The sequence below is a fragment of the Eptatretus burgeri genome, chromosome 15 (genome assembly GCF_056783735.1).
Source record: "Eptatretus burgeri isolate ZD-2024b chromosome 15, Ebu_testis_v1, whole genome shotgun sequence".
Taxonomy (NCBI): domain Eukaryota; kingdom Metazoa; phylum Chordata; class Myxini; order Myxiniformes; family Myxinidae; genus Eptatretus; species Eptatretus burgeri.
The window spans coordinates 28,213,228-28,240,434 of NC_140975.1; the positions used below are offsets into that span (position 1 = coordinate 28,213,228).

Below are 27,207 nucleotides of genomic sequence, written 5' to 3' on the forward strand. Positions count from 1 at the left end.
GCATTTGATAAGGTACCACATCGGAGGTTGTTTAAGAGGGAAGAGGCTGCGGCCTGCCTTTCTGAAGGATGAGGGATGTCATGGCAGAGGGTGGAGTCATTGGCAAATAGATAAGGGGAATTTCCTGAGTCAGAGAGATAATTGATGAAGATCAGGAATAGGACTGGGCCGAGAACACTGCCTTGGGCATTCCAGCCTTGACAGGGAGAGGAGGTGAAAGGATTCTGTTGAGAGACACATGATTGAAATGACAGTTGAGAAAGTCAGTAAACCTTGTGTGGAGTTGGCTTTGTATGCCGTAGGCAGAGAGTTTGGCGAGTAAGGCAGGATGACAGACTGTATCGATAGCTCGAGATATGTCGAGAGACGGCCCTGATATCATGTCTGACATTGAGGGCCTCCATCCATTTGTGGGTGAGTAGAAGCAGCATGTCTGAGGTAGAGTGAAATCTGAATCTGAATTGATTATCTGAGATGAGGTTGTAGGATAAAAGAAAGGCTTTCATATCAACTGCGATAATGGATTTCATGACCTTGCTGATGATTGGAAGCAAACTGATGGGTCTAGTTAAGGGGATCAGTTTTTGTACCTTTTTATGTAATGCAGTGATATTATATTGGCTCATTTCAAAGCAGATGGAAGGTGTGTTGAAGGAAACGATAGAGTGAAAAAGTCAGAGAGAGGATGTGCAAGAGCATCAGAGTATGTTTTTGACATGTGTGCTCATCCGGTCCAGTTGCAAAATCAGAGTTGAGAGTTGAAAGGCCCTTCTCCACCTTTTCAGGTGTAAAAGACAGAGTCTGGAGCAGTTGGGTGCCACTGGGTAGGGTGGGTACAGAGAGCGAGGGGTTGGGGGGGACAAGATTTGGAAGCAAACACAGCATTGAGGAATTCAGCCTTCTCATGAGTGCAGTCTGCTGTGGTGCCATTTGAAGAGAGGTAAGGGGTGGATGAGGGAGGGGGGAGGGCATACTCCAGAGGCATTATATTGTTGCGGCCACGGGTACAGGAGACACCAGCTTGTCACTCGGGGATTAATCCCCCGTTGTCCTCGGTGGAGCCGGACCTGGGGCCACCGCTCACAATGTTGTGGTACAGTGGGTTGTTTTTGAACTACGAACGCCACCCAGTCAACCACGAGTTCCAGTGTCCACAGTCTAATTATTCCGTTTAACTAGAGGTCACGTGGTTACCTGAGCGGGGAGCGTGCCCTTGGCAAAGCACCAATGTTATCTGATTCGATTTTAATTAGGGCGGCCGAGCGTTTTAACCGCTGGTGCGTGCCAACTATTTTTGGTCAAATCTGTGGTAATTACCTCCCATTCTATCTCGGTTCGAACAATGCAAGACCAATTGGACGAAAAGACAAACACTGACAGGTTGGAAATCGACAAATAATTTATTAATAAATGGAAAGAACTTTTTATTTTCTGAGGTAAATAAAGAATAAATTTCAAAGCAAAATCAATTAAAATGCCAGGAAAGAGACAAATGGCAGATGCTTATCGGGGGTTGACTTACAGCTAAGCACAGACATGGGTACCCAACAGATCATTCGGGGTGGGGGGAAGAATCGTCTCGCTCACCAGAGTAGTCGTCTGTGAAGTGAAAACGTCCTGAAATGTGTGCGTGCGTGTCACGTCCGTCGCCAGCACCCAGCCTTGCCGTGCACCCTCTCGCGAACAGCCTTCAACACCAGTCGACATCTGGAGGGCACCGAGATCGTCTGTCGCGGGTTTAGACCCTGGTATTGTTGGTGACCGACCCGTGCCTCACTTGTTGGCAGCACTGCTCACGCCCACACGCGCACCACACGCTCACTTGCGGGCTTGTACACTTCCTCCTCCTTTTTCCTCTCTGGCTTTCTTTCTCTTTCTTCTCTGCCTCCTCTTACTTCTCTCGCCATTTTCCTCTCACTTTTCTCGCCTCCGCTTTCCTCTCACCTCAGAACGGACCTCCATTCGTTTTATATCTGTGGGCCATCTCCGCGGGCGCAGTTGCCCCAAGCTCACCTCGCCCCACTTGCGCACGGTTACCATGACGACCCGTGTGTTCTCAAAAAAGGTGGGCGTCGGAGCTCGTGAAAGAATGTTGCTGAGGAAAAATGAGGGTGGGCTTCAGAGCTCGCGAAAGAACTTTGCCAAGGAAAAAACAAGGGCAGGCGTCAGAGCTCGCGAAAGAACGTTGCTGAGGAAATTTCAGAGCTCGTAAAAGAAATGTGTGTAAATGTGTCTGTCATAAAGAAAAAAGCTTCCCATAAGTGAAGGAATCAATTATTTGCCCTTCTCAATGCATCACATTTAAGATCCCATTAGACATAGGGATGTGGCAAATCTTAACATGCTTTTAAGGAAATAACTGTCTGAGGACCTGGATGTGTGGACGTATTCATCAGACTGGATTCTGAAATCCGTAACAATACTTTCGATGACATTTGTGTTGGCAACGATTGTAATAATTCTTTTTTTTTTCTTCTTTTTTTGGCTTTCTGAGTTTTTTCCTCCCCTCTCCCTACCCTACCCCACCCCCACCCCCTCACAATTTCAGGTGCCTGGTGTACATAACTCGTGACCCAGCCCTGCACTACACTAAAATACGACCCCTTAAATCCAAGTGTCTCTTGGACACGTGCCACTTTGTGATGCGGTCCCAGTGCCAGAGCGGAGATAACTGCAATTTTGCTCACAGTCACATGGAACTCAGTATCTGGAAGCTGCAGCAAGAGACCAGTGAGTAATGTCCCATGTCGGGACTTTCTTTACTTCTGTTGTGCCTGTCATATGTCCAGAGGCTGAAGCTCAATTTCCCATGCATTTTGTTTTTTTTCACGAAGTAGCTGTACGACTGCTGTAAGTAGTAACCCATTGCCAATTGAGCTGAACCATGAAAAAACAGACGAATAATTATCTCTTCCTTTTTTCACAGCAAGTGTTTCATGGTTTTATGTTTAAACACCTGATTTCATTTCAGTGGTTTGTTTAATATTGTTGCGAATTCGCGCCCGCTGGCGTGCGATCGGCCGCTTGACTCGAATGGCGGCCGCCTCGCCCACTGAAACGGACAATTCAGTCATGACCCTCCTGGAACTACCGCCAGGAGCCAGTCACGGGTGAGGGTTTAACCCCACCACCACCCAGTCTGCAGTCTACCCGTGCAAAATAGGGTGAATCACCGAATGTCGATATACCTAAGTACCCGCGCGGGTAATCTGCCGAGGGATGGGACCACGCCACAGGCCGACTCCGGACACGAACCGCTTAAGCGGTTCGTTCCGTATTACAGGGATAACCGAGCGGAGTTATCGTCGGCCTTGACGGTTCCAATTAATTACCAGGTGTTTTAAAACCCACTATCAATCCCTTACGTGATGCAAGATGGAGCTTTCAATAAGGGAAAAGACGAAGCGAAACGGGGAACAATTGAACAAGCACACTTTATTACACACACAGAGACAAGCACACTTTATTACACACACAGAGACAAGCACGTATTCACAGCCATATAGTAATGCACATATAAAAGCAAGGACACAATGCAGAGCTACAACCGAATATAATTATTACAACACTTAAACAGTTCTACTTTACAAGACTGGTGCCACACACACACATTTACACAAAACCCAAAAGAAATGGAAGTCGCGACTTCCCTGAGCGCGTCGAGTCCTTGGCGACCGTAACTCCGAGTCCCTCCGGCGTGGTCCGCGAGCTCGTGCCGCGCGCCTGCACGTGTCGTCCGCCCGACAGCTCGGACGAACGAACAGAACCTCCGACCTTGGCGTTATCAGCACCACTCTCCACAATTCCCCTTCAGGGACAAGGGAACAGGAAAGGGAACGACGTTCTCGTCGACCTTTACGTCCACGCCTTTTGCCAATCGCTTGTACGCACCGAGAGCCTTCAGCCTCCAACTGGGACAAGGGAACTACCAACCAACAACGACTCTTCACGCCCACGCCTTTTGTGGGGGCCTGCTCCGCCCCGCGCCCCACTCCGTTCTTGGCTCATCTTTCCTTCGAGGCGTTTCCAGAAAGCTCTCGAAGGGGGGCGTGCCCCCACTCCGACCGCCTCACGCCATGCATCCACCAATCGGGAGCGAGCTGCCGCACCCCTCCCCTTCACACCAAGCGTGGTGGGGGGGATTCAGGCAGAAGCATCAGGCGGGGAAATTAGGCGGGAAAACCCCACGAGCGTTGTTGGTTTTTGTTCTTGCACGCGCCCGCAAGGTGCTCATTGAATGGCGAGTGGCGAAGATATGGTAGCGTAGTTGTGGAAGGTGGCATCGTGTCATGAATGGCGTGATCGTTGAGATGTTGGTTGTGGCGAGGTTCGTTGTTGTTTTTGCACCAAATTAACTACAGCAAAAGAAAAACGGCTAACTGAAGCGTCGCAACCCAAATGGATCACATATATTCCCTCTAAACAACGGGTTTGGGCTAACTACACATGAACTTACCGATGTATCTCACCTGAGGACCCTTTATGGTGTAATGCAAATTTCCACAACCGTAACAATATGATGAAGGTAGCTCAGGCTGTTTGTTCACAAATACAGCATGTACCACGGACTCCTCCGGGACTGCTTTGATTCTAACCGAGAGGGAATTGCTTGTGACCTCTTTTATCTGTTATTATTTAAATTTCTGTACAAGTTTGAGGATAATGGAAGAACGAGGTAACTCAGGATATGAACTGAGAGTGTGAAAGCAGGGCAATTCTAGGACAGAACAACAAGGGATTGAAGGAACAGAAAAATTTGAGAGAGAAGAGGGAGGTTGCACAACTACCTGCAAGTAAAAGTGTTGGATTAAGTATGGTTAATGAGGTTAGAAAATACCACAGGTACATTGCCATGTTGTCATTAATTACCCTCCTTCAGCCCAAACCAAATGGTAGCCTCCGTACTTTTGCCCTCCTTTGCTTTCTACTCTGGAACCGTCTTCCTGATTCTGCTTTCTTGACCTCTTCCTTTCAGTCCTTCAATGTTCATGCCCACCACCACCTCAAAGTCTCTCCCATGTCTACTTAAACATTATGACACCTTCTGATACCCTGTCCTACTTTCACCTGAAAACCCTTTTCTCATGCTGTGGTGCATCTTTGTGTTCCTGTCTTGGTTTCCCATAATTTTACTTCGTCTGTTTTTCACTTCTCACTGTTTGACCAATGCAGCCCAAATCATTCTTCTTGTCGCATCATTATTTCACTGTCAAGAATTTACAAATAATTATACAGTATGTACTTTGTATGGGGACAGAGAATGACATTAACAGATATAATACTGACTGCTTTCTCCTCCATCCGGAGAGCTCTCCTGTCCTGACTGACCTCCGAGAAGGAAATAGGAAGTCACCCAGAGTAACCCTAACTTCAACCCTTGCCCAGGGACTGCTTCGGAAGCACCAGTGCTCTGTAAAGAGTACGGTCCATCGATGATGAAGATGATGATGATTATAATGGCTTGGCCATTTTCTTAAATTCAATTTATATATCTTCATTGTTCTTCTCAATATGCAGCAAGGAGCTGTTGGTTTGCATCATTGCTCAGGAGTGTGGCTATGCAACTGATGCAGTGCTCCCTGTAGGTTAAGGCAGGATTTTCTGGAATTTGACCAGTATATCAACGATAACTTGCCTACTGTTCATCAGAAGACATCGTGGGATCTTTAATGTCTACCAGCTAATGCTAGAAAACAGGTCCCCAGTTTTGCATCCATCCAAGGGACAGTGCATCTTATGGTGCAGCACCTGGCCCACAAAGCACCAATCTGATAGTTACCTCAATTATCATTACCTGCATAGTCCGTGAGCGTCAGTTGCGGCTGTATGGACATGTGGCTCGTTTTCCTGACGCTGATCCTGCTCACTAGATTCTCTCAGCGAGGGAGTCTCATGAGTGGAGGAGGCCAGTGGGCCGACCACGTGCCTCATGGTTGCAGCAGGTTGACCATCATCTCAAGGAGATTGGGATGGGCCTGGCATCTGCCTGGAGGATGGCCAGACAGAGGCCCCGGGAGTACTGGCGGAAAGTGGACGCAGCGACGCGGTGTTCTGGCACATGCTCCCATACCTGACCTGACCTGATAGTTTATACCCAGGCCAATAATGAAACCCAGACTAAGCTTAGGAGTAAGTGTGCTACCTCTGCACCATCTTGTTAGGACCACTTCAGTTGTTCAATTGGTGGCTTTGTGGTGATGGTTTATTTTTCTATTTTTTTTTTTGTTGTTGTTGTTGTTTTTAGATATCAGCCATGAGGAGATCGGAGCAGAATCCAGAAGGCACCTTCAAGCTCAGAATCCAAATTATTTCATGCAACAGGTACACACAGTAATGCTGAAATATTGAGTGTGACTGTGACAACATTCAACCATCTTTGTGGAATCGGAGCTTGTGCATGGGCACACATTGGTTCATGCAGCATGTTGGAATTCCACATACTGTAAGAGTTGTGCTTGACCTTTATATTTGAAACGTTTGAAGATTGTGTAATTTCTCTGAAGTTTCCAACATGGAATGGCATTCCCATCGTCCTTCGCCCCAACTTAAATCCATGCAATTATTCCGTATGGCAAAATTTGAAGAGTAAAGTATTTCTGCAAAGGACACAAACTCTCAATTGGGACTGAGGACAAAAGTTGTGGACTTGTGTCAGAGAGAAGTGAATAATTTAATCTGATAGTTGGACATGTTGGGGTCACCTCTTGAATGAGTGATCGGATCACTGACTGTCTTAGGTTTTGATTAAAATAGTAAACTTTAAAATACACTCTTGTGGGTAAAATTACTCTTAAATAATTTGACCACTTTCTGCAAGTGTTTTGGGTGCTCTCCTCCATATATAGTCACTGGATAAAGACATTAAGCTGACAATTTTAACCTATGGTCATTTTAACCCAAGCTTTCAGAATTTGCCATCAAAACACTACATTTTGCAATTATGAAGCTACAAGCTGCTCAAAACCAACATTTTATCCTCCCTTATTACAGTTTGGAAATTTGGGGGTTCATCCAGAGCCTACATACGTGTTCAGAATAACTCCATGTTATACAGTATTTTATGACATTTAGGTCAAGATACAGTGGGGAGAACAAGTATTTGATACACTGCCGATTTTGCAGGTTTTCCCACTTACAAAGCACGTCGAGGTCTGTAATTTTTATCATAGGTACACTTCAACTGTGAAAGACGGAATCTAAAAGAAAAATCCTGAAAATCACATTGTATGATTTTTAAATAATTAATTTGCATTTTATTGCATTAAATAAGTATTTGATACATCAGAAAAACAGAACTTAATATTTGGTGCAGAAACCTTTGTTTGCAATTACAGAGATCAGACGTTTCCTATAGTTCTTAACCAGGTTTGCACAGACTGCAGCAGGGATTTTGGCCCACTCCTCCATACAGATCTTCTCCAGATCCTTCAGGTTTCGGGGCTGTCGCTGGGGAACACAGACTTTCAGCTCCCTCCAAAGATTTTCTATTGGGTTCAGGTCTGGAGAATGGCTCGGCCACTCCAGGACCTTGAGATGCTTCTTACGGAGCCACTCCTGAGTTGCCCTGGCTGTGTGTTTCGGGTCATTGTCATGCTGGAAGACCCAGCCACGCCCCATCTTCAATGCTCTTGTTGAGGGAAGGAGGTTGTTGGCCAAGATCTCACGATACATGGCCCCATCCATCCTCCCGTCAATACGGTGCAGTCTTCCTGTCCCCTTTGCAGAAAAGCATCCCCAAAGAATGATGTTTCCACCTCCATGCTTCACGGTTAGGATGGTGTTCTTGGGGTTGACCTCATCCTTCTTCTTCCTCCAAACACGGCGAGTGGAGTTTAAACCAAAAAGCTCTATTTTGATCTCATCAGACCACATGACCTTCTCTCATTCCTCCTCTGGATCATCCAGATGGTCATTGGCAAACTTCAGACGGGTCTGGACATGCGCTGGCTTGAGCAGAGGGACCTTGCGTGCGCTGCAGGATTTTAATCCATGACGGCGTAGTGTATTACTTATGCTTTTCTTTGATACTGTGGTCCCAGCTCTCGTCAGGTCATTGACCAGGTCCTGCCATGTAGTTTTGGGCTGATCCCTCACCTTTCTCATGATCATTGAGGCTCCACGAGGTGAGATCTTGCATGGAGCCCCAGATCGAGGGAGATTGACTTATCTTGAACTTCTTCCATTTTCTAATAATTGCGACAACAGTTGTTGCCTTCTCACCAAGCTGCTTGCCTGTTGTCCTGTAGCCCATCCCAGCCTTGTGCGAGTCTACAATTTTGTCCCTGATGTCCTTAGACAGCTCTCTGGTCTTGCCCATTGTGGAGAGTTTGGAGTCTGATTGATTGAGTGTGGACAGCTGTCTTTTATGCAGATAACGAGCTCAAACAGGTGCAGTTAATACAGGTAATGAGTGGAGAATGGGAGGGCTTCTTAAAGACAAAACTAACAGGTCTGTGAGAGTCGGAATTCTTACTGGTTGGGAGGTGATCAAATACTTATTTCATGAAATAAAATGCAAATTAATTATTTTAAAATCATACAATGTGATTTTCAGGATTTTTCTTTTAGATTCCGTCTTTCAGAGTTGAAGTGCACCTATGATAAAAATTACAGACCTCATCGTGCTTTGTAAGTGGGAAAACCTGCAAAATCGGCAGTGTATCAAATACTTGTTCTCCCCACTGTATATCCATTTTTAGACCCCTTAGACCCTTTTTAGGTCATCTATTCGAGCATGACCTAATAATATGGGTGTCGATGTCCGTCCGTCCGCCCATTCACAATGAAGTTGAAGCGGGAGATCTGGTCATTAGTGATCCTGATAGAGGTTGATGAGACGTACACGATGGTATGACTTTCAAGGTCACCGGACTTCAAATTCAAGGTCACGAGGCCTTTGAAGTTGCGAAAATGACGATTTTCTAATTCTATCTCCTCCGCCATTTCTCAAGCGATCTTGAATTTGATTGTAGCATATTAATCTATGGGACAATATCTAAATTTTGATCGGGCCGGATTTTCGATATTCGCTTTCGTTTTCGTATCACGTGACTTCAAAGTTGGCAAAAAATGCGAAAATGACGATTTTCAAAATATATCTCCTCCTACATTTCTCAAGCAATCTTGAATTTGATTGTGGCATATGAATCTATGGGACAATATCTAAATTTTGTCAGGCCGGATTTTCGATATTCGCTTTCGTTTTCGTGTCATGTGACTTCAAAGTTGGCAAAAAATGCGAAAATGACGATTTTCAAAATCTATCTTCTCCTACATTTCTCAAGCAATCTTGAATTTGATTGTGGCATATGAATCTATGAGACAATATCTAAATTTGGTCGGGCCGGATTTTCGATATTCGCTTTCGTTTTCGTGTCACGTGACCTCCAAGTTGGCAAAAAAATGCGAAACTGACGATTTTCATGCGATAATGACGATTTTCAAAATCTATCTCCTACATTTCTCAAGCAATCTTGAATTTGATTGTGGCATATGAATCTATGGGTCAATATCTAAATTTGGTCAGGCCGGATTTTCGATATTCGCTTTCGTTTTTGTGTCACGTGACTTCAAAGTTGGTGAAAAAATGCGAAATTGACGATTTTCAAAATCTATCTCCTCCTACATTTCTCAAGCAATCTTGAATTTGATTGTGGCATATGAATCTATGGGACAATATCTAAATTTGGTCGGGACGGATTTTCGAATTTCGCTTTCGTTTTCGCGGCACGTGACTTCAAAGTTTGCAAAAACTGCCCTACCTTCAAGAGGCTATATATTCTCTACTGGGCATGGTAAAAGTTAGTGAAGGGGGTCATTACATAGCAGCTGACCTTGTATATTATATATTTATACATTTTCCGCCGAAGGTGCAAAAGTTTCAAAACCCGAAATGTAAACGTCGGCATTTATTTTCAAAATATAATTTCGTGCACGTGCGCCAAAATGCCGAGTCATCTTTAACCAAACTGCACAGTTCGAGCTGCGCATTGAAGCTGCGCAGTAGAGCTGCGCAGTGGAGCTGCGCAGTAGAACTGCGCAGTAGTCTTCGGTCATAACTGAACATTGAGAACTTGTGGTATTATTTCTCATAGAGATGACCGTCACTCCCGCACGGGGGTAATTTTCTGTTTTAATCCCATCACTGGTGATGAAGGTTGTGGTCAATCGTTTGTGTAGTTTCTCAGAAGTTGCAATTATTTGTGGACGGATGGACAAACAGACGGACAATGCGCCATCACCTCAGCTCCCCAGAACTACTTTACAGGTGAGCTAAAAACCATCCCTGGGAATATTATCACAAACGAACTACAGTTGGAAGCTGTTCAGGGCTCAGCGACGATCCTGAAGAGAGCCCTCAGCACAAAACTTTGAGAAGAGAAAACTTCACAGCTTGGTCTGTGAATCGTGACCCCTTACTGAAATGAAGGTAGATGCTGTCAGCCCACCCTTGGAGGACTCGATTACACATTCTGCAACCTGCATTTGTAGACAGCAATCGACACACACACACACACATATGCACACACACACACACACACACACACACACACACACACATATGCACACACACACACACACACACACACACATGTTTATTAGTACAGTATAGATAAACAGGTGGGAAAAAAAATTTGGCTCAGTAATTGAGAAAACATTATTCTGCAAACGACTCGGAAATTGGGTGTTATTACACGAACCACTCACTCAGGGTGACTGAACACGAACCACTCGCTCAGGGTGACTGAGCACGAACCACTCGCTTTGAATGACGTGGCAAAAGCATCTGCAGAGTGAACGTTTCACTCAGAATTATGTACCGCTGTGAACAATAGGCGCTCGGCAAGTGGCTTAAGCACTCATGCAAGCACTCCATTTAAATGGTTGATAAGGAACGGTTGGCCAGGCTGTCGATGGCCATAAAGGATATCTTTAACTTTAAAGCCTGTCTTCACCACGCACGCAGCAGTTAATGTAATAAAATGAATTAATTCAAAAAATGACTATCCACAAAAGAGTTGCTGCTTAATGTAGAACAACCCTGGAAATATCGCAAAGTTCAATCGCCCGTGAAATAAACTGCAGAAAGTCTGCCATTTTGCCTACTCGTCTGCACGTATGACGTGGTGCATCGGTTCAAGGTCTGCGCAAATGTTTTGTTTTGTTTTTCTTTAGAACGTCTGTTTTTTCCCCAGATTTGGTTTGATTCCCTGAAGAGCACCTCGTGAAACCTTCGAAAATATAGACACAGATCTGGCAGACGCTATGGACAGGCAGTCCCTCTGGGGAGACAGGGTGCGAGGTCTTGCAGTAAATGCATTAAATTATCCAGCTCGATGAAGATGGTTAATTTTGTTGCATTCCTAAAGTTTTATTTCTTTTACTCAATATAATTTGCCAAACATTAGAAAAAGATAAGTTTAATGCTTTGGAAATTTCACATTTTCTTGTGTATCTATGGAGGAGGAGGGAACATAGCCCTGCTTGCTTAAAGTAAATAGGTATATCGGCTTATTACAAGACTCGTTATTTCTTTAAATTTATCACATTTCACAACAGATTTTGACACTTATTTCATCCGGACGACATCCGATCCTCAAAACCAAAATAATATTTCGATGATATACTTTAATTAGTTCATGAAAGTAAATTGTGGAAAATCATCTCATAATGCATGAAATCTCTCCAAGCTCCTAATTTGAAAACTTTTGTACTTTCAAATGTAATTTACACAACGATTAGTTGCCGAGATGAACAGGCATTCGATGTGAGTGAGGAAAGTGAAAAATATACTCATCGTAAAGAAATCGTTGCGGCCTGTTCCAAGTCAAGGTGAGGTGAGGTTGAGCAGGCCAAAAAACATGGCGGTTTCAGACCCCAGCGAGGTTACCCAGGAAACATCTTAAGGTCCCAGACAGCGAGGTGGCTAAGGATCGCCTGATGAAGGATGTAATTAAATAAGGTCATTAATTATCTTCAAAAGGGGTGTTTTAAGTAACCCAAACATCCAATTTTCACTCTTGCACTTCCTTGGAGTTTTCTTTGTGTGCATGCAAAGTTTCAGGCTGCTAGGTTTTATAGTTTTGGAGTTATGGAGAATACACACACACATTGCCTTTTAGTTGTTTAATAATAGGTGTGTGTGTGTGTGTGTGTGTGTGTGTGTGTGTGTGTGTGTGCGTGTGCGTGTGCGTGTGCGTGTGCGTGTGCGTGTGCGTGTGCGTGTGCGTGTGCGTGCGCGCGTGCGTGTGCGTGTGCGTGCGCGCGTGCGCGTGCGTGCGCGCGCGCGCGCGTTGTTTTATAAGCAACTAATGTTATTTGTTATATTGGATCTTCCTGACACCAGAAAGTGGATTTTTTTTTGGTTACAGCTAGTCCAGTTTGATGGTTGTCCAGTTTGTTTCATTCACATCATGTGTAATGGATGTAGAAATCTCTGTTAAGAGACAACTTGCTCAAATATTCTTGCTGTAAACCTCCCTTTCCGAAAAAAGCCCCACCATCTTACAGTCAAATGATGCACTGTACATATGCTTGCAGGCCAGCAAGAGCATCAAGCTTCAGCTCAAGCTCAAGCTGGTCTGCAACCAATGCTGGAAAAGTGGCAAAGTCATCGAGCAACACAAGAACCCCAAATACTGTGATTCCAAAGCACAGCACAGGTTTGTAGAACCATCTCTCTTTTCACTGGCTTTTGTACTCAGCAAAGTCAAAGATCAGAGATGTTCAACTGGCCAGAATGTGGTGTATCCATGAAGCAAAAGCCACGATATTTCACTTTGCTCGCTTGTTTTGCAGTTGGAACCGTGAACAATGCGTGGTCTTGGCGATGTCTCGCGAACGTCGAAGTTGGAAGAGCATCCGTCCTGTGCCTAACATCAAGACTGTGCCTAATTTCTATGAAGTATGCTTTCATATTTTCTCCTTCCCTGCTCAAGTGGTTTTAGCTGCATCTCTAGCTGGGATAAAAATTCATTGTTGCTCTAAAGTGGTGCTTGGCTGCATAGTTTCTTATTATACTTCTCTTGCAATTGACAAAGTCCTCCCTGGCTGAATTCTCTCCTGATTACAGATGTGCACCAGGATTGCAGGAGGCCAGAAATGTACGTTCGGTGCAAACTGCAATTTCGCACACACCGAGGAGGAGAGGAAAATTTGGATGTTCATGAAAGACATGGAAAGTGAGTAAATGTAGTGTATAAAATGTAATCACATTTTCACTGGCATAATTGTGCTGGTGGAGCGATTTTTAGCTCGTGATTTACCGACCAAAATCTTCATATTTTTATCGAAACCTTTTGGAGTAATCTGCCCGATTCATTGATCAACAATTGAGGTGCTGTGCAGTTGCCAGGTCACGTGATACCTTAATTAGCTGCCATTTTGGGTTCTGAACTATTGAATGGCATGCCATAGACCAGCGTTTCTCAACCTTTTTACCCTTGTGGAACCCTTGAAATAGTTTTCATGCCTCAGGGAACCCCTGCATAAAAATTATTATGTACCATTATTAATATCTAGCCCTTTTATATTTTTATCGTAGTTCATGTGGTAAATATAATATATTGTTGTGGTTTCCCGCCGGCATCGACCGTCACGAGCACGACCCTCGATGAAGCAGTGGGGCCGTCTCGGCTCGATCGCCCGGAATTACAGATCGCCGGCTCGGATAAGTCCGGATCGACGGGTCCTGGTTATTTTGGACCGAAATACGCCAATGGGGAGATCTCGTGGGGTCGGGTTAATTGCCAACTTCAACTTACCTAAGTACCCACGTGATCCACCTACCGGGGTACTTCACCCTCAGCGGAACTCGTACGGAAGCGAGTCGCCGAAGGGGGCCCGTTCCGTGTGCGTAGCCGAGCGGTGGTATCGCCGAATTCCGCCGGCCCGATTATCTAGTTACCGTGGCCCAACAGCCAGCTAATCCTTTACACGCACGACATGCTCAGTCAATGCAGAAATGACACGACAAGCTGAGTACATTTAACAATTAGGGTTTTATTCACAATAATGGGGGGAATGAGGGAAGCACACAAGAGCAGATTTAAACTGAATTTAAGGAATGCAAGTATATACAGCGAAGGCACTTAAACAATTCACTACTTACTAGACGGGCGCCACAAACAGACACACGCACACCCAGACAGAAATGGTGGCTATTGCCTTTAATATGACTTTCAGCTCAGAGGGACAGGCGAGCTGCAAGCCAGGGTCTATCTTGGACCTGTCGTCGACGATGACCATGATGGCGATCACCAAGACGAGAAGGCTCCAGACCTCCCCGACGACGAAAACGACGATCAACCAGACGACCAGCAAATGTCATGTACCGAGATGTGATGTCCCTCAGCGCGCGCAGACTGCGCTCCTCGACGCGCCAATCCCAGTACAGAACGAATTCTTCGACGTGCCGATCCCAGTACAGACCGCGCTCCTCAATGCGCTGATCGCAGTACAGAACGAACTAACTCCTCGACGCGCCGATCACAGTACAGTACGAACTCCTCGACGCGCCGATCGCAGTAGAGAACGAACGAACTCCTCCAACGCACAGACCGCGCTATTGTTCTCTTCCCCGCTTCGTAGGGGCGGGGGGGGGCGCCTCCTCGCAACTCCGCCCTCTTCCATCGCGGGCCTGGATTGGCTGAGTCGCGGTCACCCCACCCGCTGCATGCCGATTGGTTGAGGGCCACCACGTGGCTCCTCCCTGTACCCTGCCTTCTCCACACTGGACGACCTTCTGCGCATGCGCCCTCCTCATTCCTCCCATTCGCCAAAACGGGCAGCAAACCCCGTGATTGGCCAGGTGGAGAAAGCGAATGCTGGCGAGGGCGCTTGTGATGTGGTCGGTGGCGACGTCGGCGGTGCAGTCGGTGGTGTAAAAAAATAACGGAAAGAAAACCTGACTATTAAAACAACTTCACAGCGCAGGAACATTAAATTTCCCATTAGACTAGGGTCAGGACGCTAACTGGCAACATGTACTTACCGAAATAACTGAGCTAAAGGACCTGAATGTTGAGTCCGATAGCTTTCCAAATCCGCAACACTACCCCCTCCCCTTTTTACAGACTCGTCCCAAGTCGTCAAATTTGCGTGTGACCAGCATGTGTAAGTTTTCCCCTAATACATTTTATCTTCAGATCCCTGAGAGTGACATTTTGTGTATACATGTCCCAAAAATAAATAACCCACTGCGCTGCGGAACTAACTGGACAACTCATTCAGACGACTTAACTACATTGTCGGCGCTAAGATGGACATGCAGGCGGGGGTTCACATATTTACACAATATTCACCTTAACTTATTATTTTTACACTTACCATGGCCCAGGACTGATGGACTCTGTGGGAAATAACGCATAGCAAATGTCAACAGTTATTCAGGTGGGTGAGTGCTCAGCAGCTAGAAGGCAAGACGTCTTCAGGGCCGTGTTCAAAACGGCCCCTTTCTGGTACGTTCTTCCTTCTTTTTGTGTGTTTCTTCAGCTGCTGAAGGCAACTCACCCCAACCCGGCGGATATGCACCATCCCACAGGCCATTTTTGAAGCAGAGAGCCAGGCTGCCCAAATGCAGTCTCTGGCTCATGACATAATGCAGTTGAACAGTGAACACAAGCACAGGGAGGTCGCCGGCTGCCCAATGCAGTCCCAGGCTCCTCCCTGAAGTGAACTGGATGGATGATGCAAAACACGGTGGACGGGCTGCTCAATGCAGTCCCCGTGGTGGAGCTGCCTGCAGGGCAGTCTTTGCAAAACACACTGGACCTGGCGCACATGGTGATGGATGACACAGGGGCAAATGCAAACAAGGGTAGCAGGCATGGGGTTATGGCAGAGACAGGCAGACAAGGCATGGCGAGGCAAGGCCGGAACAAGCCGCTGTGGCACAAACAGGCCGGCATGTGAAGCTGGCCGGCCTCTGGTCTCGTTCTTGAGGTTTGTGGAGGGAGTGCGGTGGTACCGTCCGCTCTGAAGGCGGGCTCGGTCCTACCCTACTGTCTCCCCCCAACCTTTCGCCTTTGCCTGTTTCTGTTCATACCCACCCCCTTAGTTTGCAACAATACAACCAATTTTAGCCCCTTTTTATTTTTTAAAAATTTTTTATTATTATTTCCTTCTATAATTTTATCTCCCTAACCCCCTTTATCGTCTTTGTCCGGCTAACCTATCATGTCATCCTAGCCTACTCCCAACCCCTGCATTCCCTTCCTGGAGGGGAATAAGGGAGAGGCTAGTGTCCTGTCTCGAGGCCCAATAAAGCCTCAGAATGGCCTCCTCAGATCTCAGCGATCTTACCCAAGGTGGGTCCAGTGGCCTACCGAGAGCAAAGGGATGGATGGTGCGGAGGGGTACATTTTCCTATCTACCCTAACATTTATTAACCTTAAACTACCCCGGGGCTTTTCAAAAGTGCCTGTCGCTTAAACTATTGGTTCTACCAACCAAGATTCCCGTCGCCTGTGTTGGTGTCCTTACAAATTTGGGCCTTGCCCTCTAATTTTCCTTCGTGCCCTTGCACGGTTTCGTGGCTGGGCCACGTGGCTCACTTGGCAGGAACTACCCTCTGCCGATTCTCCAACCATGGCACCCCCGGGCCCTGAGACTGTCTCCGAGCCTACCAGCTCCCTATGATCTGGGTAGTGCCCTCCCTGGCTACTCCCCCTCGACGCTCACGTGGCAGGCTGGCGCCACGGGCCCCTTTTCCCGGGGTGCCCGTGCCCACGACAATGCCCACGCGGCCATTGGCGCTACGGGTCCCACTTCATGCGGGCCCACCCGTGCCCACTACGCTCTCCTGGCCCCTCTTTGGCCCTTGGCCTACCGCGGCCGACTAGTCCGGTGCTCGGGGTGCCCACTAAGCAATACTCATCATTCGCAGCCATGCTCCCAGCCCGTTAACAGGACTCCTGCACCCCTCCAAACGGGTTGCCTACACTCGCACCAACAACAAAACGACTTCCATTTTGTCAATTTGGCTAACCCACTAACTAACATTACTCTGACCCCAGAGTCCATTGAGTGGGAATCACTCCTCCCCCCCCCCCACTCACTCATCGCACCATGCATACCACATTCGCTCCATTCACACAGGCCCGCTGGCCCTCACTCACCCGTCAAGTACATTTTTCACTTTTCAACACATATCATCGCTCGCATCACTGAACACTGCCATTCTTCTCACTAGATCCCTCAACTAACTCGTGCTGCCTCGTCATCCCTTAAACTATAGCACATCCTTTTACTCGACGTAGCTAAGCTACGTCCCCACCACACATTCAATTCTGTCAGTGTCTCCAAAAATCATTTTCCATTCTAAATCTAAACTGAAATCCCTCTAACTAATCCATTCCACGGGCTTCATGAGGAACAACTCACGTCCCCATGAAGCCGGTCTAACTAACTCTAACCCATCCCCCTAACTAGTTGTCTTCCTGCGCCCTAAAGCAAGGGGGTCTCCCACCCCTTGCCCGGGCTCGTGTACTGGAAGCGAGGCTTTTCCCCCTTCTCTGCACCTCCATGGTGGTGGTTTACGGCATGCCCATTCGTCCTTACGGGCGATACGGACGTCCCTTCCAAGGGCCGATTCGTGCGGCAATGACGTCACTCCACCAATTCCACTCAGCGCTCGCTCGCGGGGGATTCCCCACGCGGGACGTGCGCTGTTTGTCCGGCATTCATGCCGCGAGATTCCCGCCGATGACGTCACTCGCGCACCGAGCCTGCAGCTGGCGCGCGCGTAACGTCCCGGAAACCCGCTCCACGCGCTCCGCGAACAGAACACGCGGTATGCAGCACGTGATGGCCCGAACACGCGCCCACGTGGGAATCCGCGTGTTCCGAATCCATGTAACCCTCGCCTCCATTTTAACCGTCCGCGCGACGGTCTTTTCCGATACGCGGGACGTTCCCGCACCGGAATCCCTCCGCGATGGCGTGCGCGCGAGGGCCGCTCTCTCAATGCCGAACAGGCCTCGTTCGCCACGTCCCGTGAGCCCGGCGTGGTTCTCAAAATAGCTATAAGCGGCCCATTCGGCTCGCCATTCCCATCTTCTGTCTGAAACCGTCTGCATTTCAGTTTCCTGCATGCATGCCATTTTACTTGCGCTCTGCGCGCGTTTCAACACGCATTTCGACACTTTCCGTAAGCACACACACCGGGACATTCATGCTGGGGAATCGCGCCACCACAAGCGCTCCTGGGGTCTCCATACCCCCCAAGCTCCACATGTTCCCGTTCACAGCACTCACCCCCCGAACCTCGCACGGTACGACCGAACGCACCTGGTCGTGATCCGCTTCAAGGGGGCTTATTCCCTCCCCTCGTTCCTGGAGGAGGCTATCCTACTGATCGCAACAGGTCACGACACATTCGGCCAGCTCACCCCCATTGTCCTCCACTATCTCTACCTGTGTGTGCTCGTCTTTCACCCCGTCCAATTCACCCTCTATCTCCCGTGTCTCTGTTTTTATTTCCGTTGTCTTTGTTGTTCGTTTCTCTGTTATTTCCTTTAATTCCTGCGTCGTCTCCTCGTATTTATTAGTTTCTCCCGTCATCTCTATTATGATTTCCTCTACCTCCTGCATTTCTGTACATTTTATTTCTGCCGTCTCCATTTTTATTTCAAATTCCTGGGTTCCCTCACCTCTTTTGTTTCCTTTGCCTCCTCGTGTCTCACCCGACACGTGGTGACGGCGTCCCTCGTCGTGACCTCGCCCGTCTTTATCGCGGGCTGGACAGCCGTTGCACTCCCTCTCGTTGGTTCGATCGTACTGCCACGTGGTGTCGCCATTTTCTCTCCCGCGGTCCGCGTTTCCTCTCCCCATGCCCGTATGTCTTCCCTCCATTTCTGCATCTTCTCCGTCATCATTTCCATCAACATCTCCCCCAACCGGTTCATGTCAAACGAACTCAGCGGAGCCGATCCGTCATTATGGTGTGCGGTTTCGCTGGGGACAGGGAGGGGCGCTTGTTGTTGGGGGTGTTCTCGTGCCGCTGCCCCCGCCGCCGCACCCATTACGGACTCTGTGTTCAGTTGTGGGGAATGGTCTACCTGCATAGCGGTGCCTTCATCCTGGGCCATAGATTCTACTACAGTCATGCGCCACTTAACGACGGGGTTACATTATGAGAAACACGTCGTTAAGCGACGTCGTCGTTGTGCGAACATCATTTTTTTTTTCATTTCTGTGTTCGAACATCGTTTTCGAACATCGTACTTACACAAACATAGACACATAAGCTATATGGTGTAGCCTATTGCTCCTCGGATACAAACCTGTACAGCATGTTACTGTACTGAATACTGTTGGCAATTGTAACACACATCAAAGAGACAGAATACACGTTAGATTTACCTTTGTGCAGTTCATGACGACCATCAGTGTGGTTAGCAGCAGCTTACAACCTCCTCTTGCATCGATTATAGAAAGGTGAATAATTAGCGTTTGGATTTTATAAATACGTAATCATTGCATCGATGTTATAATTTTTAAATAAATGAGCACCTGTCAATTGTGATATATATTTTCGGAACAGTGCGATTGTTTTAACAACATAAAAAGCTTCACTAAAAATAAATTTGCTTTAATTGACGAACAACAACGATTTATTTGCAGAATTCTTCAATTCAAAGGTAATCTACTTTCCAGAAGGTAAACGTGCAAACATTGGTTCAGTTTGAAAGCCGATTTCCTTGAATCCCGATTTAGCACGACCCTGCTTTTTTCGCGATAACATTTTATGGACCTCAACGATCGCATTATAACAGGGCCACACTGACCTTTATTATCATTATGAGGTATTATGTTCTGTAGAGTGTACATAATTGTATGTGCTATTTTTATACGAGGCTACATCACTCGGCGATAGGAATTTTTCAGCTGCATTTTTTTTTTTTTTTTGTTAGAGCTGGCAGACCCGTCGTATATGCGATCCGTCGTTGCCCGGAACGTCGTTAAGAGGCGCATGACTACTTCTAAATCTATACCCTCCTGCTCCTGCTCGCCTTGGCTGGACATTTTGCGTATCGGGAATAAATTTTAATGTTTGTAATTTAATGGACCCGGAGGGTTGCTTCGCACACCCTTGATCCAGTTCCGTGAATTTCTTGTGGAGGCAGATGAGTTTGAATTCCGCTCCTGAACACCAGTGTTGTAGTTTCCCGCCGACGTCGACCGTCACGAGCACGACCCTCGATGAAGCAGTGGGGCCGTCTCGGCTCAATCGCCCGGAATTCCGGATCGACGGGTCCTGGTTATTTTGGACCGAAATACGCCAATGGGAAGATCACGTTGGGTACGGTTAATTGCTAACTTCAACTTACTTAAGTACCCACGTGATCCAGCTACCCGGGTACTTCACCCTCGGCGGAACTCGTACGGAAGCGAGCTGCTGAAGCGGGCCCGTTTCGTGTGCGCAGCCGAGCGGTGGTATCGCCGAATTCCGCCGGCCCGATTATCTGATTATCTGATTATCTGGCTGGCCCAACGGTGAGCTAATCCTTTACACGCACGACATGCTCAGTCAATGCAGAAATGACACGACGAGCTGAGTACATTTAACAATTGGGGCTTTATTCACAATAATGAGGGGAATGAGGGAAGCACATAAGAGCAGATTTAAACCGAATTTAAGGAATGCAAGTATATACAGCGAAGGCAGTTAAACAATTCAGTACTTACTAGACGGGCGCCACAAATAGACACACCCACATCCAGACAGAAATGGTGGCTATTGCCTTTAATATGACTTTCAGCTTGGAGGGACAGGCGAGCTGAAAGCCAGGTTCTATCTTGAACCTGTCCTCGACGATGACCACGATGGCGATCACCAAGACGAGAAGGCTCCAGACCTCCCCGATGACGAAAACGACGATCAACCAGATAACCAGCAAATGTCATGTACCGAGATGTGTGTACCTCAGCGCGCACAGACCACGCTCCTCGACGCGCCGATCCCAGTACGGAACGAACTCTTCGACGCGCCGATCCCAGTACAGAACAAACGAACTCCTTGACGTGCCGATCGCAGTACAGAACGAACTCCTCGACGCGCCGATCGCGGTACAGAACGAACGAACTCCTCGACGCGCCGATTACAATACAGAATGAACTCCTCGACACGCCGATCCCAGTACAAAACGAACTCTTTGATGCGCCGATCCCAGTACAGACAGCGCTGCTCGACGCGCCGATCGCAGTACAGAACGAACGAACTCCTCGACGCGCTGATCGCAGTACAGAACGAACGAACTCCTCCAGCACACATACCGCGCTATTGTTATCTCCCCCGCTTCGAAGTGGCGCGGCGCCTCCTCGCAACTCCGCCCTTTCCCGTCGCGGGCCCGGATTGGCTGAGTCGCGGTCACCCCACCCGCTGCACGCCGATTGGTCGAGGGCCACCGCATGGCTCCTCCCCGAACCCTGCCTTCTCACACCGGACGACCTTCTGCGCATGCGCCCTCATCATTCCTCCCATTCGCCAAAACAGGCGGCAAACCCCGCGTTTGGCCAGGTGGAGAAAGCGAATGCTGGCGAGGGCGCATGCGGTGTGGTCGGCGGCGACGTCGGTGGTGTAAAAAATAACGGAAAGAAAACCTGACCATTAAAATAACTTCACAGCGCACGAACATTAAACTACCCATTAGACTAGGGTCGGGACCCTAACTGGCAACATGTACTTACCGAAATAACTGAGCTAAAGAACCTGAATGTTGAGTGTGATAGCTTTCCAAATCCGCAACAATATTATAATATAATATATCGTAAGTACAGGATGTCCACTAACCAGTGAGGGCGATTTCACACTGGCGCCATATAGACATCATTAAATACATTCCCTATGGTTGTTATAATTGTAAATAATATAAGAGGTTGAAGCCTCTATTATAATAACCAAGGAGTTTCCAACAATATGCCGTACGTGTATAGTAAAATTACAAATATTAAATCAAACAAAAACTACTCAAAAAATGCATTAGCCTATTTATTAGTTTCTCGCGGAACCCCTCGCGACCTCTTGCGGAACCCTAGGGTTTCGGGGAACCCCGGTTGAGAAACACTGCCATAGACTGTACAGCGTGTCCTGTCAGTCTTTACCTCCATGTTAACAGGTTTTTAGATCTTGCGCGTGAGGTGAAAACCTGCGTTATGCAATTGGTTCATTCACTGGTTGAATATAGACATCAGTCTATGATCGAGGAACTCCTTAATTTCAATTGAATATTATATTTTGAACACTATGGAATACGACTTGGAAGAGGAACCTGCAGTTTAGCAATACTTTGGCTCTGAATTTGGTAAATCGTACGGATTGTTGTCCCAAGCACACAGAGGAGTAAGGTAATTTTCTTACTCTGTCTTCCACCTGTCTGACAGTGAAACAAAACTGAAAATCATTCCAAATTGGAAACTTACTGTTTTTAAACGACGTCATAAAGGACCCAAACAACAGGCACAAAGAACTAATTTAACATGTTAAATAAGGTGGCGTAAAAGACGGTGCATCAGCAACGGTAAACCTCCAAAAAATATAGTTTTTTTGGGGGGGGGGGGGTTTTCTTCAACCTTTAAAATCTTTATTTTATTTCAATTGAATTATATACTTGAACACTGCAGAACATTGCCGTGTTGGCACTTTCAAAAACCTGTTTAGCTGTACAGTACTTGGACAAAATATTCCACCATCTTGACCAATCATATTTGCCGCTCGTGCTCTCAGCATTGGGGTATATCGAGATTCAGACAAAATGACAGCTCATAGGAAATGTAGATCATGCTCAGAAGTGCAATTAACAGGAGTCCAAAAGTCCCTTCCCATGTCCTTTTTCTCAAGACCATGTGAGTAAGGTATTCTGTGAACTCTCCAGTTTTTTTTGGTGGGGGGGGGGGGGTTGTTCCAGGTGAACGATGGTGCTCACACTGATCCTATTGATTAACTGTCACAGTACATGAAAGATATATGAAAATAAGTGTGAAAAGCCATTGTATTTGCTTTATTCTGCTCACCCTATTCTAGTAGGAAAAGGTTCGGTGGGAAATGGACTTATGCGGTACACACTAGAAAGCAATTAATTTTCTCTTGTGCTGATATCAAAATTCACGGAAAATCTAAACCCAGGTTAATGTGTTGATAATGAACTTTTGGGGAGCATGAGAACAAGAAATGTAGGAATTACCATATTTTTGGTGTACAAGTCGATACTTTTTTCCTCGAAAGTCCGGGCCTTGACTTGTACTCAGAATCAACTTATCTATTGTTTAAGACATTAAATTGCATAAATGAAATTTTTTTTGCAGAGTGTGATATTTTCTGAAATAAATTGTATAATTGTTTATTTAAAGTACACTACAGCAAGTTTCCACTAAATTTCATGGATCCATTCCATGAAAGTGTGGCATTAATCAAAACTATGTTAAGCAGACAAGATATTCCCATAGGTGTAATGCTATAATGGGGGGTTGCTGTCTTCCCAGGGAACATTTTTGGTCACCCTCACATAACTGTAACCTCACTTAACTACATATAACAGAAGAATATTAATCAAATTAATAACACAAATGAAATACACAAATGGAAAATTAAATGAACAGTTTAAGGGGTACCCAAAATGTAGGGTGGAGATTGCTTGTCTGGATGGGGGAGTTGCGGGTGTGGAGTGGTTGGGTTACAGGGTGGGAGATCAGGCCACTGTGTTTTGGACAGACTGCTCAAATAATTTGTGGGTTGAGAAAGCAAATGGGCTTCTGGGTGAATCAGGCGGTGAACCTGGAATGGAAAAATCTCTGATAGAGCTATCGAACGGATGCACAGCAAATGCGGAGCGGAGAAGTCGTCACACATCTGCCTAGGGGCTGTGCGATCAGAATGCCGGGGATAAATATGAATACATTATTCGTACGAAGACGATTATTGTGTTGAGAAAACCAAGGAGGATAATTGTGGCTGCAAAGCTGTGTGGACAATCATCGAGTGCTTGTATTACAATATGTCATGGGTTCATTTTTATGCCTCCGCCTACAAAGTCGCAGGAGGCATTATGTTTTTGCCTTGTCCGTCCGTGCGTCCTTCCATCTATGATAGGTTTTCCTTCCCGCGATAACAGCTGTAGGGATCCAAGTGAAATTTGGTAGAAGTCTGTACAATGATGCAAAGATGAACTGATTCGATTTTGGGGTCAAAGGTCAGATGTCATGTCAAGTAAAAATGTGATACCTGAGAACAGCTGAAAGGATTTAAATGATGTAATAATGTGGGCAAAGGTATATCGGTCGACGTCGTGCAGTTTTGCAGCCACCCCTCAAACTCTTGTTTACCTTGTTCTTGCTAAGCTGCAAACACACTGTCATTAGTGTGTTTGCTTTTATTGCTTTAGTGGTGGTGTAGCTTTCACCAGAACCTTGGCCAAATCCCAAATTCCTGTTCTAACCTACAGGCGGCACTGCATCAGTGGCACAGCCTTGCCCCGAGCAAACGATGCTACCCGCAGCCAGGGCCGGATTTCGACATATGGTGGCCCCTGGGCAGCCTTCAGTAGTGGAGGCCCACCCTACCTTAGAATACTAAAAATGTGACAAGACATATTTACAGTCATCCATGAAGTATATTTTTCAAGAACAAAGAATCTGAACTTCTATATAAAATAGAGAATGAGATAAGATGAATATCTTATATCTGTTCCACTAATTACCAACTACCATTCAGGCACTCACAAATACATTTATCCTTACAATTTTTTTTTCATGGAATATGTGGAGGCCCCCTGGTTGTGGAGGCCCCTGGGCAACTGCCCAGCTTGCCCATGCCTAAATCCGGCCCTGCCCGCAGCCATGTGCTGCATTACCTAAAGTTGTGGACGAGTTATGACAAAGCTGGGTAGGTGAATTGCTGGGTAGTTAGGTGACAAATGCAAGCCACTAAGATTTTGCTTAAGGTCTGGATGCAGATCCAGCTGATCAGTGAGATACAAAACGTAAACTGTTCAGCCTGGCGGAGGTATGCACTCTACCGAGTGCTGTTGTACTAGTTACCTCCACCACCGAAGGTGGAAGGAGGTTATGTTTTCACCCCTGTCTGTCTTTTTTTGTGTTTGCTTGTTTGTGTGCAGGATATCTCAACAAGTTGTGGACGGATTTGGATAAGTTTTGTGGACAGATTCGGTGTGTGACAAGGACGAACTGATTAGATTTTGGTGAAGATCCGGATGTGACTACTCAAATTTTTTAAGTGATTCTTCACCATTGAGAAATAGGGCCAAAAACGATATGTAGCACAATATCTGAAAAAGTTGTGACAGAATTCGGACGAAGCTTGGTGAACAGGTTGGGTGTGTGACGAGGACAAATTGATTCGATTTTGGTGACTATCCAAATCTGGATCTGGATACGAGAATTATTTAATATTCAAAGTGATTCCTCGCCATTGAGAGATAGGGCCAAAATTGATATATACAGCATGATATTTCAAAAATGCATTGGGCCCGATATGTTCTCGTGGATGTATTTTCATTTTCACGTGTATGCTTCCTTGCAAGCAATTATCAATGCATATGGATTTCTTTTATAAATGTCATTGCGGCATCAGACACACAAGTGTACATTTGTCTTGCTGTTGTGTATGCTGAAAAAAGTGAAGAGGAAACATTAAAACTGTACTTGGGTGAGACAGTTAAGTAAGTGATCATGGGTCGACTGTTACATACCACCAGTCGAAGAATATCTGCAAGTCGTTTGCTTGATTGCTGTTGATACTTTAGAAAAATGTTGCATGCGTGTTGTTGCATGGCCTTGAGTCTGTTGTTCATAAGCCAAAAATGTTTATCTTTTTTTTTTTTAATCACACGGTCAGAATAAAATGCTTTGCATTTAATTGTTGCTTTGACCCGTTATTTGTCCATTCGTTTGGAATTCCCATTTGCAACGAGTCCCCATGGATTTGGGATCGTCAGTTGCTGAATCCAAAAATTCTGGTGTTTGCTTCACGATTAAGGTAGCTGTCTTAAGACCTTAAGGTCTTGTGTTCGAGCCCTTGTGTCATTAAATAACACCAGGTGGGTTGACTCAGTCTGTCCTTCCGAGGTCAGCAAAATGCTTACCAGCTTACTGAAAACAGGGTACTGCATCAGTGGCACAGCCATGCTCCCAGAATTAATGAAACCAGCAGCCACAGGCTGCAGATGAAGTGATGATTACTTGCTGAATCCGACGCCACACTGAACAAATCCTCTCCCGACAAACCTCAACAAGACACTGCGTCAGTTGCACAAACGGCCTAATTGATGCCAAACATTTAGTTATATTTCTCATAAAGATTGTTCTGCCAATTTAGATGTGTGGTGTATCTGTTTTTTGCTCCCTCGTAACTTTGAAGCACAACCAATTTTTGTTTTTTTAACTGAAGACTTAAGGCAATGCTCCCGACCAGCACGTGACGGTATCAGTGTAATGGTCGAGACGTCATCACACCTCATTGTTTGTTTTTTGGTTTTTTTTCTTTTTTCTTTATGATTGTACCTGCTTTTTCCGACCAGTTCTGGCACTGAACGATCTGTACGACTTTTGGAAAGAGAGCGAGGTCGAGTCTTCTCAACCTGCGCCACCTCCTTCGCAACCCAGTGGTGCTTCAGACAACGGGCAGCGCATTTTGATGCCTACAGACCTTGCCGAGGTGTGTCGCTGAAACGGTCTTGCTTTTCGATGGGAACTGTCTGGTTTTTATTTTTGGCTGAATTCCAACTCTGGTCGTTCTCAGGATTAGTGAAGGTCCATGTATTTAAAATAAATCTCATTTGATGTGATGTTTTTATCCATTAACCTGTTGTTTATTCTGCCATGCAAAACCATTCTGTATTTTTTAAGATACAAGAACGTCATTGTGAGAGGAATGGCGAGTATCTCCACATTATTACTGAGAAAGTGGAAAAGTGCAGGAGGTGTTAGGCAGCAGATGTGTCTCTTTTCCCTTATATAAGTGTATTGTAACATGGATGCAGAGATTGCTCAACACATATCTCTGTAGCTTTGTCTTACACATGGCTCTTTACCATTGGTGCTCGAGATCAAACCCTTTGCTTCACAACTTGCTCTTCCATGAGATGACATATTGTATTAAGAAAATTACTTTATGGGTGATTCATCTTCCATCATCCTCTCCTTAATTTTGCTATCTGGCAATATTCCTCTTTATTCAACTGGCTCTTCTTT

General features: G+C 46.2%; 1 protein-coding gene across 6 annotated transcripts in view; it reads left to right on the forward strand.

Annotated features, from left to right (window-relative positions):
• LOC147011802 (zinc finger CCCH domain-containing protein 7A-like) overlaps nucleotides 1–27,207 on the forward strand; it is a 105,849-nt gene that overhangs the window by 69,688 nt on the left and 8,954 nt on the right. For all 6 annotated transcript variants that reach the window (XM_085856989.1, XM_085856985.1, XM_085856986.1 and 3 more), the window contains 6 exons: nucleotides 2,549–2,730; nucleotides 6,245–6,321; nucleotides 12,541–12,662; nucleotides 12,799–12,904; nucleotides 13,073–13,181; nucleotides 26,535–26,671. In XM_085856989.1, coding sequence (XP_085713115.1) covers nucleotides 2,549–2,730; nucleotides 6,245–6,321; nucleotides 12,541–12,662; nucleotides 12,799–12,904; nucleotides 13,073–13,181; nucleotides 26,535–26,671 — 733 coding nt within the window. The remainder of the gene's footprint in view (nucleotides 1–2,548; nucleotides 2,731–6,244; nucleotides 6,322–12,540; nucleotides 12,663–12,798; nucleotides 12,905–13,072; nucleotides 13,182–26,534; nucleotides 26,672–27,207) is intronic.